Source organism: Neopsephotus bourkii, unplaced genomic scaffold (assembly GCF_033783945.1).
Source record: "Neopsephotus bourkii isolate Nb327-2 ecotype Australia unplaced genomic scaffold, CSIRO-AGI_Nbou_v1 NB_1025, whole genome shotgun sequence".
Lineage (NCBI taxonomy): Eukaryota > Metazoa > Chordata > Aves > Psittaciformes > Psittacidae > Neopsephotus > Neopsephotus bourkii.
This window is the reverse complement of record NW_026901514.1, coordinates 307,462-327,531: the sequence shown is the minus strand read 5'-3', so window position 1 is coordinate 327,531 and position 20,070 is coordinate 307,462. Positions and strand designations below refer to the sequence as shown.

The 20,070-nt window shown below is 60.3% G+C and overlaps 6 protein-coding genes across 6 annotated transcripts in view; 1 reads left to right on the top strand and 5 right to left on the bottom strand.

The window, feature by feature from the left end:
* The window catches only part of FLOT1 (flotillin 1), a 50,316-nt gene that overhangs the window by 17,302 nt on the left and 12,944 nt on the right, over positions 1-20,070 (bottom strand). The gene's annotated exons all lie outside the window — the stretch shown is intronic.
* TAP2 (transporter 2, ATP binding cassette subfamily B member) lies at positions 40-5,647 on the top strand. The gene is made up of 11 exons (XM_061360442.1): positions 40-614; positions 685-793; positions 1,276-1,406; positions 1,483-1,688; positions 2,660-2,857; positions 3,023-3,151; positions 3,897-4,094; positions 4,173-4,346; positions 4,990-5,149; positions 5,221-5,357; positions 5,441-5,647. Exons 1-11 carry the CDS (start codon positions 131-133, stop codon positions 5,645-5,647), a joined length of 2,133 nt encoding a protein of 710 aa, XP_061216426.1. The 5' UTR covers positions 40-130.
* Positions 6,604-9,528, bottom strand: NELFE (negative elongation factor complex member E). The gene is made up of 10 exons (XM_061360402.1): positions 9,443-9,528; positions 8,795-8,867; positions 8,428-8,573; positions 8,263-8,337; positions 8,130-8,164; positions 7,888-8,036; positions 7,666-7,810; positions 7,011-7,065; positions 6,817-6,919; positions 6,604-6,702 (listed from the first exon to the last, which is right to left on the bottom strand). Exons 1-10 carry the CDS (start codon positions 9,515-9,517, stop codon positions 6,620-6,622), a joined length of 939 nt encoding a protein of 312 aa, XP_061216386.1. The 5' UTR covers positions 9,518-9,528; the 3' UTR covers positions 6,604-6,619.
* RPS5 (ribosomal protein S5) lies at positions 10,630-12,782 on the bottom strand. Its single transcript, XM_061360408.1, has 6 exons — positions 12,681-12,782; positions 11,717-11,822; positions 11,412-11,621; positions 11,199-11,327; positions 10,865-10,963; positions 10,630-10,759 (listed from the first exon to the last, which is right to left on the bottom strand). Exons 2-6 carry the CDS (start codon positions 11,819-11,821, stop codon positions 10,691-10,693), a joined length of 612 nt encoding a protein of 203 aa, XP_061216392.1. The 5' UTR covers position 11,822; positions 12,681-12,782; the 3' UTR covers positions 10,630-10,690.
* On the bottom strand, positions 13,316-16,119 carry LOC133216030 (class II histocompatibility antigen, M beta 1 chain). The gene is made up of 6 exons (XM_061360440.1): positions 16,074-16,119; positions 14,612-14,884; positions 13,792-14,073; positions 13,584-13,703; positions 13,468-13,503; positions 13,316-13,383 (listed from the first exon to the last, which is right to left on the bottom strand). Exons 1-6 carry the CDS (start codon positions 16,117-16,119, stop codon positions 13,373-13,375), a joined length of 768 nt encoding a protein of 255 aa, XP_061216424.1. The 3' UTR covers positions 13,316-13,372.
* Positions 17,218-18,857, bottom strand: LOC133216029 (class II histocompatibility antigen, M alpha chain). Its single transcript, XM_061360439.1, has 4 exons — positions 18,756-18,857; positions 18,416-18,673; positions 17,439-17,720; positions 17,218-17,354 (listed from the first exon to the last, which is right to left on the bottom strand). Exons 1-4 carry the CDS (start codon positions 18,823-18,825, stop codon positions 17,218-17,220), a joined length of 747 nt encoding a protein of 248 aa, XP_061216423.1. The 5' UTR covers positions 18,826-18,857.

Below are 20,070 nucleotides of genomic sequence, written 5' to 3'. Positions count from 1 at the left end.
TGGGGCTGTACTGAGACCACTGATCCTGACCGGAGATCACCCCATTTGCGCCCAGCAGGGGTGCTGAGGCTCCAGACTGGGATTGGAGGAGCTGTACTGGGAGCGCACTGGTCCATACTGGGTCTGCAGCATGGCTCTGCCACCTGCCCTGGCCACAGCCTCATCTTTCCTGCTGCTGCTGCTCCTGGACGCGGTGCTGGTGACCGCGGTGGCCTCGGTGGCCCCGGTGCTGCCGCTGTGGCCACTGGTGGCCGTGTGGCTGGAGGCCGGGCTGCGGGCGCTGGCACTGACCACAGCCACACAGACCCTGGCCCTGCGGTGCCCCCGCGGTGCTGCCATCACCATCGGCCTCAGCCCGGCCGCCTTCAGCACCCTCCAGAGCCTCCTGGGGCCACCGCGCTCTGCACCGCCCCTCTTGGCCATGGCCAACCCATGGTGGCTGGTGGTGACCCACGGCGCGGCCGCGGTGGCCACGGTGGCCTGGGATGTGCCGGTACCGGGGGGTTCCGATGCAGCCCAGGCCGCGGTGGCCGTGCGGCAGCTCCTGGCCTTGGCACGGGGAGAGTGGTGCCTGTTCGGTGCTGCCTTCGTGGCCTTGGCGTTGGCCGTGGTGGGTGAGTGATGGTGGGCATGGGGTGGGCATGGGGTGATGGTGGTGAGCATCACCCAACCATGGTTGTGCAGGGGAGGTGGCTGGGCCCTACTGCACCGGGAAGGCTTTGGAGGCCATCAGGAGCGGGGATGGAATCAGCGGTGTTGCGCTCGGCACGGTGCTGGCTGCGGAGCTGGGCAGGTTGGTGGGCACGTGGCATTGTTGGGTGGATGTTCATGCATCCATCATTGATCATCTGTGATCCATCACTGATCATCCATCATCCATCATCCATCCATCATCCATCCATCATTGATCATCTGTGATCCATCACTGATCATCCATCATCCATCCATCCATCATCCATCCATCATTGATCATCTATCATCCATGCATCATTGATCATCTATCATCCATCACTGATCATCCATCATCCATCCATCATCCATCCATCATTGATCATCTATCATCCATGCATCCATCATCCATCCATCATTGATCATCTGTCATTCATCACTGATCATCCATCATCCATCCATCCATCATCCATCCTTCCATCATCCATCCATCCATCCCCCATCCATCATCCATCCATCCATCCATCCATCATCCATCCATCATCCCCATGCCAATGGTACCCATGCATCCTTAATGCATCCATATCATCTCCATGTCCACCCCAGCTCCTTCTTTGCCGGCTGCCGTGGTGGCCTCTTCCTCTTGGCCCAAGCCCGCCTCAAGCTGACAGCTTCCACCCGGCTCTTCTCCCACCTGCTCCACCGGGATCTCACCTTCTTCCAGAAGACTCCAGCAGGTTGGTGGTGCCCCCATCGCCCCCCATCCCCATCCCAGCGCTGGTACTGGTGCTCACCACATCCCCATCACCGCAGCCAAGCTCTGTGCCCAGTTATCCAGTGAGGTACCACTGCTCTGTGGGGCCGTGCCCAAGAGCTCCAACGTGGCCTTGAGGAGCCTGGGCCTGGTCTTGGGCTTGGGGGGCTTCATGGTGCTGCTGTCACCGGAGCTGGCGCTGCTGGCGGCGCTGAAGGTGCCCATCACCATCGTCACCAGGAAGGTCTATGATGGGCGCTACCAGGTGGAGTGGGGATGGGTGGTGAGGATGGGATGGGTACCAAAAGGATGGGATGGGGTGGGACAGTGGAGATGGGATGGGTACCAGAAGGATGGGAATGGTGGGGATGGGATGGGTACCAAAAGGATGGGATGGGGTGGGACAGTGGAGACGGGATGGGTACCAAAAGGATGGGATGGTGGGGATGGGATGGGTACCAAAAGGATGGGATGGTGGGGATGGGATGGGTACCAAAAGGATGGGATGGTGGGGATGGGATGGGTACCAAAAGGATGTGAATGGTGGGGATGGGATGGGTACCAAAAGGATGGGATGGTGGGGATGGGATGGGTACCAAAAGGATGGGATGGTGGGGATGGGATGGGTACCAAAAGGATGTGAATGGTGGGGATGGGATGGGTACCAAAAGGATGGGATGGGATGGGACAGTGGGGACAGGGTGGGTACCAAAAGGATGGGATTGTGGGGATGGGATGGGTACCAAAAGGATGGGAATGGTGGGGATGGGATGGGTACCAAAAGGATTGGATGGTGTGGGACAGGGTGGGGTGGCACAAGGGGGATGGATGGGGTTATGGGTTGGGATGGGGATGGGATAGGATGGGATGGGGATGGGATAGGATGGGATGGGGATGGGGATGGGATAGGATGGGATGGGGATGGGATAGGATGGGATGGGGATGGGATAGGATGGGACGGGGATGGGAATAGGATGGGATGGGGATGGGATAGGATGGGATGGGGATGGGATAGGATGGGACGGGGATGGGAATAGGATGGGATGGGGATGGGATAGGATGGGATGGGGATGGGATGGGGATGGGATAGGATGGGATGGGGATGGGATGGGGATGGGATAGGATGGGATGGGGATGGGATAGGATGGGACGGGGATGGGAATAGGATGGGATGGGGATGGGATGGGGATGGGATGGGGATGGGATAGGATGGGATGTGCACATCTCCATGGCCAGGTGCTGCAGCGCGCGGTGCTGGATGCCACGGCTGCCAGGTCCGCGGTGGTGCAGGACACGGTGGCTTCCATGGACACGGTGCGGGCCTGCGCCGGGGAGGAGGAGGAGGAGCAGCGGCACTGCAGGGCCGTGACCGAGCTGCTGAGGCTGAAGCAGCGCTTGCAGCTGGAGGAGATGCTCTACACCCTGCTCCAGCGGGTACGGGGGGCCGTGTCTCCTGCACCCCCTCCCTGTTATCCCACTGATCCCAGTATCCCATTGATCCCAGTATCCCACTGATCCCAGTATCCCATTGATCCCAGTATCCCGCTGATCCCAGTATCCCACTGATCCCAGTATCCCACTGATCCCAGTATCCCGCAGGTGCTGCGCCTGGCGCTGCAGGTCCTGGTGCTGTTCCGAGGGTACCAGCTGCTCCGGGATGGCTCCTGCAGCGCCGGGGATCTCAGCACCTTCCTGCTCTACCAGGCCAGGTTTGGGAGCCATGTGGAGGTGAGGCCCTGGGGTGGGGTGTCCCCTCTCTGGGTCCATCCATTCCTTTTCTATGTCCATTTCTCCATGTCCATCCATCTTCTCCATGTCCATCCATCCCCTTTCTATGTCCATCTTCTCCATCTCCATCTCCATACCCACCCATCCCTTTCCCATCTCCATCTCCATCCCCACCCATCCCATTTCCATCTCCATCTCCATCCCCACCCATCCCATTTCCATCTCCATCTCCATCCCCACCCATCCCTTTCCCATGTCCATCTCCATCCCCACCCATCCCATTTCCATCTCCATCTCCATACCCACCCATCCCATTTCCATCTCCATCTCCATACCCACCCATCCCTTTCCCATCTCCATCTCCATCCCCACCCATCCCATTTCCATATCCATCTCCATCCCCACCCATCCCATTTCCATCTCCATCTCCATCCCCACCCATCCCATTTCCATCTCCATCTCCATCCCCACCCATCCCATCTCCATCTCCATCCCCACCCATCCCATTTCCATCTCCATCCCCACCCATCCCATTTCCATCTCCATCTCCATACCCACCCATCCCATCTCCATCTCCATACCCACCCATCCCATTTCCATGTCCATCTCCATACCCACCCATCCCTTTCCCATCTCCATCTCCATCCCCACCCATCCCATTTCCATCTCCATCTCCATCCCCACCCATCCCATTTCCATGTCCATCTCCATCTCCATACCCACCCATCCCCACTCCCCCCCCCAGGCTCTCCTCAGCAGCCACGGCGACCTCCTGGCCAAAGCCACCTCCAGCCACCGCCTCTTGGCCAACCTCCAGCACGTCCCCACCAGTGGCACCAGTGGCACCAGTGGCACCCTGCGCCTGGCCCCCCTCCGCGGCCACGTCACCTTCCACCGCGTCACCTTCGCCTACCCCACTCGCCCCGAGTGCCTCGTCCTGCAGGTACCTATGGGGGGGGGGGACACCCCCATTTGGGCACCTTAAGTACCCCATGGGTGATGCCATCACCCCCCCATGTAGGACATCACCTTCGAGGTGCTCCCCAATGAGGTGACGGCGCTGGTGGGAGCCAACGGCAGTGGGAAGAGCTCTTGTGCCGCGCTGCTCAAGGGGTTCTATGAGCCCCAGAGCGGGGAGGTGCTGCTGGATGGGGTCCCCTTGAGGGACTACGAGCACCGGTACCTGCACCAGGAGGTGAGGGTGGGCTCCACCATGGGCAAATCCATCCTGGTGGCCATCATTGAGAAGGGATGGGCATGGAGGGGGAGCACGTCCTTGTCTCTGAATGGGGAGGTGTGGGTTTGGGTGGATGGGTGGGTGGTCCCATTCCAAGAGTTGTGGTCAACCACAATGGGATGGGATGAGGTTCCAACTGGAAGAGTTAGATGGATCCTAGGAAGGTGATGGGACATTGGAATGGGTTGAATGGAGAGATGTGGGTTTGGGTGGATGGATGGTCCCATTCCAAGAGTTGTGGTCAAGGACAATGGGATGGGATGAGGAGGAATGGTTCTAACTGGAGAAAGGGAAGAGTTAGATGGATGCTAGGAAGAAGAGGGTGATGGGACACTGGAATGGGTTGAATGGAGAGATGTGGATTTGGGTGGTTGGATGATCCCATTCCAAGAGTTGTGGTCAAGCACAATGGGATGGGATGAGGCTCCAACTGGAAGAGTTAGATGGATCCTAGGAAGAAGAAGGTGATGGGACACTGGAATGGGTTGACTGGAGAAGGTTTGGATGCTCCATCCCATTCAAGGCCGGGCTGGATGAGCCTCGGAGCATCCTGCCCCAGTACAAGGTATCCCTTCCCGGCATTCCATGGCTCCATTCCCAGGTGGTGCTGGTGGAGCAGGAGCCCATCCTGTTCTCCGGAACCATCCGAGACAACATCACCCTGGGGCTGGAGGGCGCTGGGGAGCAGGAGGTGAAGGCGGCCGCCGCATTGGCCGGAGCTTGGGGCTTCATCAGTGACCTGGAGCAAGGGCTGGACACTGGTGAGTGCTATCCCCCCATAGGACCCCATATCCTGCTCATCACCATCCCCACCCCATTCTCCACCCCATAGATGTGGGGCACAAAGGGGCACAGCTCTCAGTGGGGCAGAGGCAGCGTGTGGCCATAGCACGGGCTCTACTGCGCCGACCGACCCTCCTCATCCTCGATGAGCCCACCAGTGCCCTGGAGGGAGGCGAGGAGCTGGAGGTGATGTGGGGCTGATGATGATGATGGGGGTGGATTAAAGGGGGGGTCCCAGCCCCATAGCTGAGGGTGCTGCTGCCCCACAGCCATGGCGCTGGGTGCAACTGGGGGTCACCAGGACGCTGCTGCTCATCACCCACTGCCCACGGCTCGTGGCTGGGGCTGACCGCACCGTGGGGCTGGGCCCGGCTATGGGGCTGATCCGTGGGGCAGTGAGGACACGGAGCCGGGTCCCTGCTATGGGATGGGGACAAGGGGAGCATCCGGATGCTGCCAGCAATGGGGAGCAGTGAGGACACGGAGCTGGGTCCCTGCTATCGGATGGGGACAAGGGGAGCATCCGGATGCTGCCAGCAATGGGGAGCAGTGAGGACACGGAGCCGGGTCCCTGCTATGGGATGGGGACAAGGGGAGCATCCGGATGCTGCCAGCAATGGGGAGCAGTGAGGACACGGAGCCGGGTCCCTGCTATGGGATGGGGACAAGGGGAGCATCCGGATGCTGCCAGCAATGGGGAGCAGTGAGGACACGGAGCCGGGTCCCCGCTATGGGATGGGGACAAGGGGAGCATCCGGATGCTCCCAGCAATGGGGAGCAGTGATGGGCAATAAAGCCTCATTTACCTGGGCCTGGTGATGTTCTCTGGGAGCACCCCAAAGAGCCAGGATATAGGGCAGGAAAAAGGGGGATTGGAAGTTGGCCATGGGCACAGGTTGCCATTGGGAAGGGGGCCAAGGTGAGATGGGATGAGAAGCGTTTTGGGGTGATTTTGGGGTGGTTAGTAGGGTTTTTTTTGCTGTAAGTCAGTGTATTTTGGTGTGGTTTTGCGGGGTTTGGGGTGTTTTGGGGTATTTCAGCGCCTTTTAAGGTATTTTAGGGGTGTTCCAGTCTGTTTTGGGGTATTTGGGGGTATTTTAGGGCTGGTTTTGGTGTGTTCTGTACTAACAGCCCCTCAAATGCTCCCAAATTGACTGGAATGGGGTGGGATGGACTGGTGAGACCACTGCGGATAATGGAAGGAGTGGAATGACCCCACCATGAGCCCTGTGATGCCCAATAACCCCCCCCCCCGTGCCCCATAGACACCCCCTTGGACCCCCCAATAACTCCATTGTGACCCCCCCAAAACTCCCTTTCTGTTACCCCCATACTGATGCCCCCATTACCCCCATGGATGCCACCCCCCAAAAAGGCTTAAGGGGATCCCCCCCATGAGATTGGGACCCCCCAAAAAGGCACCATTGAAAAGGGGGGGGGGAAGTAATTTATTGCTCCCCAAATAGGTCTTCATTGTAGACAATCTGTGTGCGCTTGTCCCTATGGGAGCCCTTGGCGCTGTTCTTCACCGCTGTAAGGGGGGTATGGACAAGAAACGGGGGTCAGGGGTGAAGGGGGACCCCAATGTCACCCCATAGGGGGGTTATGGGGTCCATAGGAGCCTCCAGTGCCCCCCATCACTCACCCAGGGACCCCCACAGTGACTTCCCAGTGGCTGCATCCAGCAGTGGCTGCTTCCGGGCGATGCTGACTTTGAGCTGCACATCCTGGACCACGGCCCCGTTCAACTGGAGGGGGTAAGGGGGGGATCAGCACCCCAAACTCCCCCTATAGAGCCCCACATCACCCCCTAGGGGGCCCCAAAGCCCCCCCCAGCACCTCGGCAATGGCCTGATCTGCTGACTCCATCTTCTCATAGGTGACAAAGGCACAGCTGGGGAGGGAGAGGGTGGGGTTACATCAGGACACGCCCCCTTTGACCACGCCCACCCATTCAGCCCCGTCCACTCCCTTTAGCCCCGCCCCTTAAAGGGAGACAACTCATAGACAATAGGGTAGAAGCTTAACCCCCCCCTTTAGCCCCACCCCTTAAAGAGAGACAATTATAGCCAATGAGGTTGAAGCTTGGCCCCTCCCACTCCCTTTAGCCCCGCCCCTTAAAGGGATACTACTCACTTATAGCCAATGGGTTGAAGCTTAACCCCGCCCCTTAAAGGGACGATAGTCAATGGGGTTGAAGCTTGACCCCACCCCTTCCCTTTAGCCCCACCCCTTTAAGGGAGAGAACTCACTTATAGCCAATGGGGTTGAAGCTTGGCCTTGCCCCTTAAAGGGATACAACCCACTTATAGCCAATGGGGTTGAAGCTTGGCCCCGCCCCTTTCCTTTAACCCCACTCCTTAAAGGGACACAAATCATAGCCAATAGGGTTGAACCTTGACTCCGCCCCTTTCCCTTAGCCCCGCCCCTTTTCTCAATGGGACCCCCCTCTCCATTCATCACAAAACCACGCCCCCCTCCAGGCCCCGCCCACTTCCTGGGGGTGTCCATGGCCAGGTCAATGATGGCTCCGAAGGGGCTGAAGGCTCCGCGCAGCAGCTCCGGGCTCAGCTCCACGCCGTGCACGTACAAAGTGTTCCCCTTGCGGGGGGGGCGGCGCTCGGGGAACGAGTCCGACCCTGGGGGGGGTAAAAATGGGGTGAGGGACCCCCAAAAACACCCCCATTGGGGACACATCCCCCCCCCCCCCCCTTACTTCGGAAGGGTCCATCCCGATCCCGGCCCCGCTCCTCCGGCTCTGGGTCCTGTTCCCACTCCAGGCGCCGCTCCCCTCGTTCGGGGGGGTCCCCCCTTGAGCTTGACCCCCCCTCTGAGTCCCGCAGCCTCTCGCTGGCACTCACAAAGCTTGGGGACACACACACAACACCCCCAAATGAATGAGGGGGGTCCAACATCAATGGGGGGGGACACCCCAATTTATATGGGGGGCACATTTACCTCTCATAGAGCGACTTCCTCTGTGGTCGACGTGACTGAAAGGGGGGGACACATACACATGGTGATGGGGGGGCACCCAAAATGTGGGGGACCACCCCCAGCACCCAAATAACCCCCCCCCCATTTCAGGTACCTCTTGGGTGTCGTCATCAGCCGAGATGCTGCGTTGGAAGGGTTGGAAGGTCGGGATCGGGCCTTTCTCGGGGTCCTATGGGGTACCCAAGGTAATGAGCCCCCCCCATAGGGTTTGGGGTCCCTGATGGAGGGAGGGGGGTGTTGGATATAGGGGGGCCCCCACCTTAAGTTTGCCCTCGAGGGTCCGGGAGCGTTTGAACCCCGAGTTCTTGGTCTCGGCCTTGATGGCGCTGATGGCCCCCGACTTCACCAACAGCTTCGCCTGCTCCGTGGCCATGGCTGTGTCCAGGGGGGGCTGATCCGAGAGGGCTATGGGGGGGACACACAGACCCCTATGGGGCCCCCAAGTGTGGGGCACCCCAACCTCCCCCCACTTTGACCCCCAAAATCCCCCTTGGGAGCTCCCAAATCCACCCGAGGGCACCCAATGGGACCCCCGAATAAACAGGTTTGGGGGGGGGTAAAGCAGCCCCTTTAGCTCCCCATAGGGCCCCAAATCCCCCCACCCCATAAGCTCCCCCCCCCCTTACATCGCTTGATCCCCCCCTGCCCGCTGGGTCCGGCTGCATTCTGCTGCTTCTTCAGTGCCAACAGCGCCTTCTTCTGCGGGGGGGGGGAATGGGGGGGGTCAGGGGCACCCCAGCACCCAGAGAGACCCCATAGAGACCCCCCCAAGCCCCATAGAGACCCCATAGAGACACCCCCACTCTCCCCCATAGCCCCCCATTAACTCCCTCGACTCCAATAGCCCCCCATAAGCCCCCAATGGGCCCCCATAGAGCCCTTATAACCCCCCATAACCCCCCCAGAGCCCTCCATAGAGTCCCCTAACCCCCAGTAAAACCCCATAGCCCCCCCCGGCCTCCATAGACCCCTTATAACACCCCCATAACACCCCAAAGCCCCTAGTAACCCCCCATAGCCCCCCATAACCCCCATAGACCCCCATAGCCCTCCATAGACCCTGCCGTAACCCCCCACAGCCCCTAATAACACCCCATAGCCCCCCCCAGCCCTCCATAGACCCCTCATAACCCCCCATAGCCTCTAATAACCCCCTATAACCCCCAATAAGACCCCATAGACCCCCCCATAACCCCCCATAACCTCTAATAACCCCCAATAAGACCCCATAGAACCCCCCATAACCCCATATAAGACCCCATTAACCCCCCCACCTTCTTCCTCAGCTTCGCGAACCGCTTCTGCAGCGCCTCCTCCTCCTCTGTGAGCCCCGGGGGCAGCGCCAGCATCGCGGGGGGACCGGTAACACGGGGCACCGGTAGGACCGGGAGGGACCGGTAACACGGGGGCACCGGTAGGACCGGGAGGGACCGGTAGGACCAGGCCGCAGCAGGGATGGACCCCACGCTATCCCACAGTACACCGCGCCACTTCCCTTTCATTTGCATAACCTGCCTAGCGACGGCCGCCGGTTGGTTGACTGAAAGGGGAGGCTGCACGCTGATTGGCGGAGAGAAAGCGAAAGCGCGGGGAGAAAAGCGCAGAAGCTTCCGCCCGGTTGCCGGGATGCCTCCGGGACTTCCGGTCCGGCCTCCCAAGTACTTCCGCCCTGCAGCGAGGGCAGCGGCAGAGTGGTTCCGGGGGATGGTGTGAGCGTGCGGAACGCATCGGTAAGGCAATGGGAGGGCATAAAATACCCCTAAAATGCCAGAAAACCACCCAAAAATACCCCTAAAAGACACCGAAATACCCTGAAAATACGCCAAACCGCGAAAATACCCCCAAAATCCCCAAAACACACACTGAAACACCCCCAAAATCCAATAAAACACCAAAATACCCACAAAATACACTGAAATGTCCCCCAAATCCCACAAAACCTCGAAATAGCCCCAAAATACACTGAAATACCCCCCAAACCCAACAAAACTGCAAAATAGCCCCAAATACCCTGAAATACCCCCAAAATCTCCAAATATCCCCCAAATCCCAAACCCTCCTATAAATCCACTGAAATACCCCCAAAATCTCAAAATACCCTCCAAATCCATGGAAACACTCCCAAAATACCCCAAATCATACTAAAAGAACCCTAAACCACCCCAAAATAGCCCTAAACTACCCCACCAAACCCTCTTGCAGGGGGTTCAGGTCCTTTTTGGGGCAAACTGGGCTGATTTGGGTTATTTTAGGGGCAATTCCAGGTAGTTTGGGGCAATTCCATGGAATCCCAGCTTGGTTTGGGATGAAACAGCCCAGCACCATGGGGACCGCTGCCATTGGAGCACCCCAACCCTTCTTCATTCACCCCACCCCAGCAGAGGGAGGAATCCCCTGCTGTTATCCCATATCTAAAGCCCATTCCCATTATCCCATCCTTTGATCCAGGCTTTCCCTGCTCTTTTCCAAGGACATCCAAAGACAAAGGCCATTTATTGGAAGGGAAGAGCCAAGGGTGGCTCCTAACGGTTGGATTTGGCCACGCGCTCCAGCTCATCCTTCTTCTTGATGGCGTAGGAGTTGGAAGAGCCCTGGAACGAAGGGACCAAGGTTGGATATGGGGGGATCCCTGTGTCCCCATTCCCAATGGGAACGGCACAATGGGGATCCCTGGATCCCATCCTCCTCTTCCTCACCTTGGCAGCGTTGATGAGCTCGTCCGCCAAGCATTCCGCAATGGTCTTGATGTTGCGGAAAGCGGCTTCCCGGGCTCCGGTGCACAGGAGCCAAATGGCCTAAAGGGAAAGGTGGGAATTAGGGATGGAAAATGGGATGTTGGGATGCAGGGAACCAAATGGCCTAAAGGGGAAAAGTGGGAATTAGGGATGGAAAAAGGGATGTTGGGATGCAGGGAACCAAATGGCCTAAAGGGAAAGGTGGGAATTAGGGATGGAAAAAAGGATGTTGGGATGCAGGGAATGAGCAGACAAACGGGTTAAAGATGGGAATCAGGGATGGGATCCGGGGTACCTGATTGACACGGCGAAGGGGGGACACATCCACAGCCTGGCGCCGCACGGTGCCGGCGCGGCCGATCCGAGTGGAGTCTTCCCGAGGGCCGGAATTGATGATGGCATTGACCAGGACCTGCAGAGGGTTCTGGAATGGGATAAAGGGGGGGAATCAGGAATACAGAGCATGGAAAAGGGGATGTGGGGTGCTCCATAGGGACCCCATTGGCACCTCTCCGGTGAGGAGGTGGATGATCTCGAAGGCGTGCTTCACGATGCGCACGGTCATGAGCTTCTTCCCGTTATTCCGGCCGTGCATCATCATGGAGTTGGTGAGGCGCTCCACGATGGGGCACTGGGCCTTGCGGAAGCGCTTGGCCGCGTAGCGCCCGGCGCTGTGGGGTAAGTACTTGGCGTACTTCTCCTTGACGGCGATGTAGTCCTATAGGGAGAACAATGGGAAAGAAAGGGGGATCCTAAAGGGATTCCCAACAATGGGAATGCCATGGGAACGGGGTGTCCCCCCCATTCTGGTACCTGTAGGGAGATGTCGTTGATCTGGACGTCATCCGTGCTCCACTTCCCAAAGAGTTTGATGTCCGGGGTCTCGGTCACGGCGGGAGCTGTTTCCCAATCGGACATGCTGGGAATAGGGAGGGGAACAAAAGGGGGGGGTGAGCCCCAGATCCCAAATTGAGGGGGGAAGGGGAGGGGAGCAAATCCCATTAATGAGGGGCACAGAGGTGGGATCCAACAGGATAGGGAATGGGTCCCACCAGGACAGGGATGAGCTCCTCAAGTCCCAGCTTAAATCCTCATAGTCCCTCCTCCGCCCCACAGACACCCCATAGAAGCCCCATTTCCTCTCCTCAGCCCCACAGACACACCACTGAAGACCATTTCCCCCCCCAGCCCCATAGACACCCCTGAGCCCCCCCATTTCACCTCCTCTGCCCCATAGGCACCCGAGCCCCCCCATTTCACCTTCTCTACCCCATAGACACCCCTGAGCTCCCCATTTCCCCTCCTCAGCCCCACAGACACAACATAGAGGCCCATTTCCCCTTCTCAGCCCCATCGACACCCCACAGACACCCCTGAATCCCCCCATTTCCCCTCCTCTGCCCCATAGCTATACCACAGATGCCTTATTTCCTCTCCTCAGCCCCACAGACACCCCACAGCCCCCTTTCCCCTTCTCAGCCCCATTTCTCCCCCTCAGCCCCATAGACACCCCATAGACAACCCTGAGCCCCCCCATTTCCTCTCCTCTGCCCCACAGAGGCCTATTTCCCCTCCTCAGCCCCACAGAAACCCCTTAAGCCCCCGTTTCCCCTCATCAGCCCCATGGAGACCCCTGAGCCCCTCCTTATCCTCTCCTCCGCCCACAGAGACCCATTTCCCCTCCTCAGCCCCTAGGCACCCCATAGCCCCCCATTTCCCCTCCTCAGCCCCACAAACGCCCCATAGAGCCCCATAGAAGCCCCATTTCCTCCCTCACATGGCAGCACCGGCGGCGGCTCGGGCCTACTGAAAGGCCCCAGACAGGGTTTCCCGGCCTCTTATCCAAGGGCTCACTTCCGGGCGCGCATGCGCAACTCCAACGGAGTGGGAGGGGCCTTGAGCCTACGCAGTGACGTGTGAAGCCTCGTCCGCCATGTTTGTTCAGGGTAAGTGCCCAAATGGGGTCTGTGGGGCACAGGACGAGGCCATTGGGGGCAAAAGGGGCACAAAGGGGGCACAAAGTGGGGCACAAAGGGGGCACGGTGCCGTTCGGGGCGGGTGGACAACGAGAGAGACCCCAAACCCTGCTTCCGGACCCTTTGCGGCCCGTGATTGGCGGAGCCTCCTTGCATCCACCAATCAGATCTCGAATCGCGGATGACGTCATCGGGCGCCAGGCAGATCAATGGGAGGTGAGAAGTCAAATGTGGGGGGACACCATAGGGGGACATAGGGGAGACCCCCCCCGGGCCACCCCATAGCACACAGCAGGGCCCGTGCCCCCCCTGCCCCACATCCCCGTGCCGAGCCCCATTGTCAGCACCACCACAAGGCCATGGAGCATCTTTATTGACACCAGCCCCATGTGTGGGTGTCCGGTGTTTCCCCCCCCCCATCGGGTGTGAATGGTACCGGCGGGAGGGGACCATCCGGATGTCACCACTGCGAGGAGGGGGGGGGGGGCGGTCCTCAGATGCTGCCTGCAATGGGGACACACACATGGGGTGCAGCAGAATGGGGGGGTCCATAGGGATAATGGGGGGGGGGAATGGACGTGGCCTTACCTATGGGGTGGGTGTCACCTTCGAGGGGGGTGTAACCTGCAATGGGGGTGAATGGGGGGGGGGTGAGGAGGGTCCGTGTCACCTCCAACGCACTGTCCCCGTCCCCATGATCTCACCCGGTGCCGGTGCCGGTGCCCGGTACCGATGGAGCCCAATGGCGAAGATGCCGATGCCCAAGAGCATCACCACGGTGGCCGCTACCACCTTCACCACCAGCGCGGGGGACAGCCCATGATCTGTAGGGGGGGACACACAACAACACCGTGAGTTGATGTCACCCCCCCCCCCCATTGGGGTGACAAGGAACGATCCGCCCCCACTTACCCCAATCCACCAAGAGGGGTTGGTCCAGGGCCGGGTGTTGCACGGAGCAGGTGAAGGTGTCCCCATGGGCTGGGGCCGCCATGAGGGTGAGCTGGGTCTGGTAGGTGAGGTCCCCATTGGGGACAATGGGGGGGGGTTCGTCATCGGGGGTCACCAGGTCCCCGTTGTGCAGCCAAAGGACGGTGACGGCCGGGGGGTAGAAGCCCCACACGTGGCACGTGAGGAGCACGGGGACAGAGGGGTACCCAGAGGACGAGGAGGTGACGCGGGCCTGGGGGGGGGCTGTGGGGAAGGGGGGACATTGACAGAACCCATTGACCGGACCCATTGACCATCCCCATTGATCACCCCCATTGACCACCCCCTTTGACCACCCCATTGACCGTCCCCATTGACCACCCCCATTCAATGTCCCCATTGACCGTCCCCATTGACCACCCCCATTCAATTTTCCCAATGACCATCCCCATTCAATGTTCCCATTGACCACCCCCATTCAATTTTCCCAATGACCATCCCCATTCAATGTTCCCATTGACCACCCCCATTGACCACCCCCATTCAATGTCCCCATTGACCATCCCCATTGACCGTCCCCATTGACCACCCCCGTTCAATGTCTCCATTGATCACCCCCATTGACCACCCCCATTGACCACCCCATTCAATGTCTCCATTGACCATCCCCCTTGACCACCCCCATTGACCATCCCCATTCCATGTCCCCATTGACCACCCCCATTGACCATCCTCATTGACCACCCCCATTCCATGTCCCCATTGCCCACCCCCATTGCCCACCCCTTTCCCCCTCACCCACCTCTCCCCAGGCTGCTGACGCTGTGGGGCCTGAGCCGGCCGCAGGCGCGCTCCCTCTCCCTCATCCTCTTCCTCCAGGCCGGGTCCGTGCTCAGCGCCTGGGCCAGGCCCTCGGCGATGCCCCAGAGCTGCCCCATGGCGCAGGGCACGGCGCGCCCGGGGGCCCCAGGCGCGGAGCACACCAGAGGGGCCGCGTTGAAGCCCAGCACGAAGGCGGGGACGGAGCCGTTGGGAGCCAGAGCGCAGGAGCCCCAGAGCTGCACCACGAAGGCGGCTGCGGAGGGGACGCGGGGACAGCCCCAGGGGGGTGAGCGCTGCCTGCGGCCCCCCCACCTCTGTGCGTGCAGCCCAATGGGCCTCCATTCGTCCCAATGGGCCTCCATTCATCCCAATGCGCCTCCATCCATCCCAATGCGCCTCCATCCGTCCCAATGGGCCTCCATTCATCCCAATGCGCCTCCATTCATCCCAATGGGCCTCCATCCATCCCAATGCGCCTCCATTCATCCCAATGCGCCTCCATTCATCCCAATGCGCCTCCATTCATCCCAATGGGCCTCCATTCATCCCAATGCGCCTCCATTCATCCCAATGGGCCTCCATTCATCCCAATGGGCCTCCATCCATCCCAATGCGCCTCCATTCATCCCAATGCGCCTCCATTCATCCCAATGCGCCTCCATTCATCCCAATGGGCCTCCATTCATCCCAATGCGCCTCCATTCATCCCAATGGGCCTCCATTCATCCCAATGGGCCTCCATCCATCCCAATGCGCCTCCATTCATCCCAATGCGCCTCCATCCATCCCAATGCACCTCCATCCATCCCAATGGGCCTCCATCCATCCCAATCCCTCCATCCATCCATCCCAATGCGCCTCCATGCATCCCAGTACCTCCATCCATCCATCCCAATGCACTTCCATTCATCCATGCATCCCCATCCTTCCATGCATCCCAGTGCACCTCCATCCATCCCCATCCCCATCCCTCCCCATTCCCATTCCTCCATCTATTCCCATCTCCCCATCAATCCAAACCCCTGAAGCCCCCTGAAATCATCACTTGGGGACCCCCAGGGCTGAGCCCCCCCAAACCCTCCCCAATGTCCCATAGGGCTGAGCCCCCCCAAACCCTCCCCAATGTCCCATAGGGCAGAACCCCCCCAAACCCTCCCCAATGTCCCATAGGGCTGAACCCCCCCAAACCCTCCCCAATGTCCCATAGGGCTGAGCCCCCCCAAACCCTCCCCAATGTCCCATAGGGCTGAGCCCCCCCAAACCCTCCCCAATATCCCATAGGGCTGAGCCCCCCCAAACCCTCCCCAATGTCCCATAGGGCTGAGCCCGCCCAAACCCTCCCCAATGTCCCATAGGGCTGAGCCCGCCCAAACCCTCCCCAATGCCCCATAGGGCAGAACCCCCCCCCGATCACCCCCAAATCCCCCTCTTCCGGCCCCCACCTGCCCCCGGGCCCCCCAGCACCAGCCCCAGCAGCAGCAGCAGCATCTCTGGGTCCTGCCGGGGGCCTCCTGCCCCACATCCGTGGGTCACTGGACAAGGGGAGTGACCCATCCGTGGGGCAGCCAATGAGAGCCTGCGTTAGATGCGCGTCATCAGTTGCCAGGGCAGGAGATGCTGGCGGCAGCCACCGTCGGGACATGGCGTTGGTCGGGGTCTCTGTTGGGGGGTGATGGACATGGGGGGGGGGGCAAGGAGGGAGCGGGGGGGGGATGGGGAATGGAACCGGGATCGGGATCGGGACTGGGTCCAGGACCAGGAGCAGGAACAGGACCAGAACTGGACCAGGACCAAGACCAGGACCAGGACTGGATCCAGAACTGGGACCAGGACCCACATCAGAACCAGGGCCAGGACCAGAACTGGGACCAGGACTGAGACCGAATCCAGAACTGGGACCAGGACCAGATCCACAACTGGGACCAGGACCAGATCCACAGCTGGGACCAGGACTGAGACTGAATCCAGAACTGGGACCAGGACCCACATCAGAACCAGGATCTGGACCAGATCCAGAACTGGGACCAGGACTGAGACCCGATCCAGAACTGGGACCAGGACTGAGACCGGATCCAGAACTGGGACCAGAACCCACATCAGAACCAGGATCAGGACCAGAACTGGGACCAGGACCAGATCCAGAACTGGGACCAGGACCAGAACTGGGACCAGGACCCACATCAGGACCAGGACCAAGAGCAGAACGAGGACAAGGACATGGCTGGGGACCAGGAGCAGGATAGGACCCATCAGCCACCATCAGACGAACCTGGGTCACCCCTAAACCAGGTGGGTGCTGCATCCCTGCACCACCGGGACACTGGGGGTGACTCTGTGAAGGTTGAACCCTTATATCAGCCATTGGAGAAGCCACCACCATGGCCACATCCCACAGCGGGGAAACCGAGGCATGGTGCTGAGGAACCTCCTTTTGGAAGGGGTGTGTGTGTGTGTGTGTATGTAGCTCAACCCCATATCAGCCATCAGAGAATCCACCATCAGACCGGCTAACACAGCCATAGCCAAAAGGGGTTTAATGCTGAACGGAGACAACCACCACCACCAACGGCACAAAGGTGACACCCATCACCCTCCCGTCCTGCCCCTCCACGCCACCACCACCACCATGGCGATGCCCATGAGAGCCATGACCGTGCCCAAGGCCATGGCAGCGCCGCACAGCGCCGTCCACAACGTCTCGGTGTCACCCGCCTCCTGCGCCACTACAACAACAACAGCAACAACGGGGGTAGGAACAACCGGTGGTGGCGGCACCGCATCCCCCCCATTGTTGGCACCGCGCTCACCCCAATAGGCCACGGTGGAGCTGTTGAGGCCGGCACTGGTGACGACGCAGCTGTAGGCGGTGCCGGCGCCGGGGGTCACCCGGAGGTAGGAGAAGCGGGTGAAGGTGACGCCGCCGATCGCGGTGTAGCCGGTGTGGGTGACGCCGCGGGTGACGGGGACGCCGTCCGCCCTCCAGGTGATGTCCACGGCGGGGGGGGAGATGTTCTCCACCAGGCACACCAGGGTGTTGGGCTTGCCCAATGCCGGCGGTTGCAATGGGAAGAGTTTGGCCACCGGGATCCCTGGGGTTGGGTGGGGATGGAAAGGGAGGGGTTTGGGTTGGGGGGCGGAGATTTGGGGGGTGCCTCAAGGCATCTCCAAACCCTTCCCATGAAATGTCCCAAATTGGTGCTTTTACAGCCCAAAATGAGCTGCCAAAAGGAAGGGGGTGAAATCAGTGTCACCTCGAGGGCCGTGCCATGACCACCATGGCCATGATGAGCACGTTGACCCACCATAACCACAGTGATCATGATGACCACCATGACCAGGATGACCACGATGACCACCATAACCACAATGACCACCACCATGATGACCACAGTGAACACTGCGGTCACCATGACCATGCCAACCATGATGACCACCATGACCACAATGACCTATTCTACCCATAACAGCCATGATGACCACCATAACCACCATGCCCACAATGACCACGATAACCTATCACAACCATAGCGACCATGATAATCACGACCTCAATGACCACGGTAACCTGTCCTAACCATAACGACCACGATGATCACCATGACCACACTAACCTATCACAACCATAATGACCACGATGGTCACCACGACCATGATGCCCACCATGACCACAATGACCATGATAACCTATCACAACCACAATGACCACGATGATCACCATGACCACGCTAACCCATCACAACCACAACCACCACGGTGCTCACCACGACCCCGATGCCCCCCATACCCCTGGCCTGTGCCAGTTGTTCACTGGTGGCGTTGGTGAGGAGGGCGAGCAGGGCCTGGCAGAACTCCGCATCCTTCAGGACCAGCTCCGGCGCCTCCAGCTCCGGCGGCAGCTCCGGCGGCAGCTCCGGCAGGCGCCGCACCCAGGAGGAACCCGAGAAGTTGAACCAGAAGAGCTCATCCGTGCCCAGGGTCACCGCCAGCCCCAGCGAGGGCTCATCCGGTTGGCAGAAGAGGACCTCGGACAGGACCTGGGGCTCTACAGGGAGAAGAGGCAAGAATGGGGATGGAGGCAAGGGGGGGACCCCATTGCATTGATCCCACCCCCCCCTCCCTCTCACCATCGGTGCCCGCAGCCCCCAGGGCCACCCAGAGCCACCCCGCGGCCACCAGCACGGCCTCAGCACCCATCGCGATGGGACCCTTTGGGTGCTACCGGGTGCCGGCCTCTCCACCAATAGGAGGCCGGCGCTGTGCTTGCGTCACTTGTCACCGGGCAGAAGAGCCCATGGGGCCGCTCGGGTGCTGTGACAGCGCTGGGGACTCAATTAACAAGCGCTGTTAATGACGGGGCACCCCTGCCCTATGGCCCCGCAGCCCCACACTGAGCGTTGGTGCTATGGGGGGCAAAGCGCTTGCTGCGAAGCCCCGATGCACCCCTATAGCAGCGTGCACTGCACCCCCTTAGCAGCGTGCACTGCACCCCCATAACAGCACCGCTGCACCCCTTTGTACCCCATAGCAGCAGCACTGCATCGCCTCGTACCCCATAGCAGCATCACTGCATCCCCTTGTACCCAATAGCAGCACCACTGCATCCCCTGCACCACTTTGCACCCCATAGCAGCATCACTGCAACCCCTGCACCTCTTTGCACCCCATAGCAGCACCACTGCATCCCTTAGCACCCTTTAGCAGCACCCACTGCACCCCTATAGTAGCGTGCACTGCACTCACTGCACCCCCATAGCAGCGTGCACTGGAGCCGCACGCCCCGAGTGGCTGCAGGGCGCTGCTGCAACCCCCTTTCTCCCCCCCCCCTCCTTTATGGGTGTTCCCATCATACCTGACCCCCCCTTCCCATATAACCCCCCCCCATTGGGTACCCCCACTGCTTGGGACCCCCATGGGTGCCCCCCCCCCTCGGGTACCAGCGCTGTCTCTCTCTGTGCGTGTGCCCCCCCCAATCACCTCCCGCAGGGCCGGCGTTAGGACCCTGCGGAGCCTCCAGGGCCCCCGCGGGGGTGAATGGGGAGAGGGGGGGGGTGTGTGTGTGATGAATGGGGCCGTGGGAGCCGCGGGGGCGCCACGTGACGGCGGGGAGCCAATCGGGGCGCGGGTGACGTCGCGCGAGGCTCCCTTTTCTTGCCCCAGGATGGGGGGTTTGGGGGCTTTTAAAGCTGCTTTTTTTGCCCCAAAACGGGGTTTTTTTTGGGGTGGGGGAAATGAAGAGGGCCCGGGGGGGGTTCGCGGCCCCATGGCTCAGGTGAGTGATGGGGGGGGTGGGAAACAGCTCGCCCCCCCCCTTCATTAGGGATTGGAGGGGTACGGGGGGGGTGGTCCTGCCCCCTCGCGTCATCGCCGCGGGCCAATGGGAGGCGAGAGCGGCGGTGACGTGGGAGGCGGTGGTTTTGGGGCGAAAAGCGCCATGTTTGG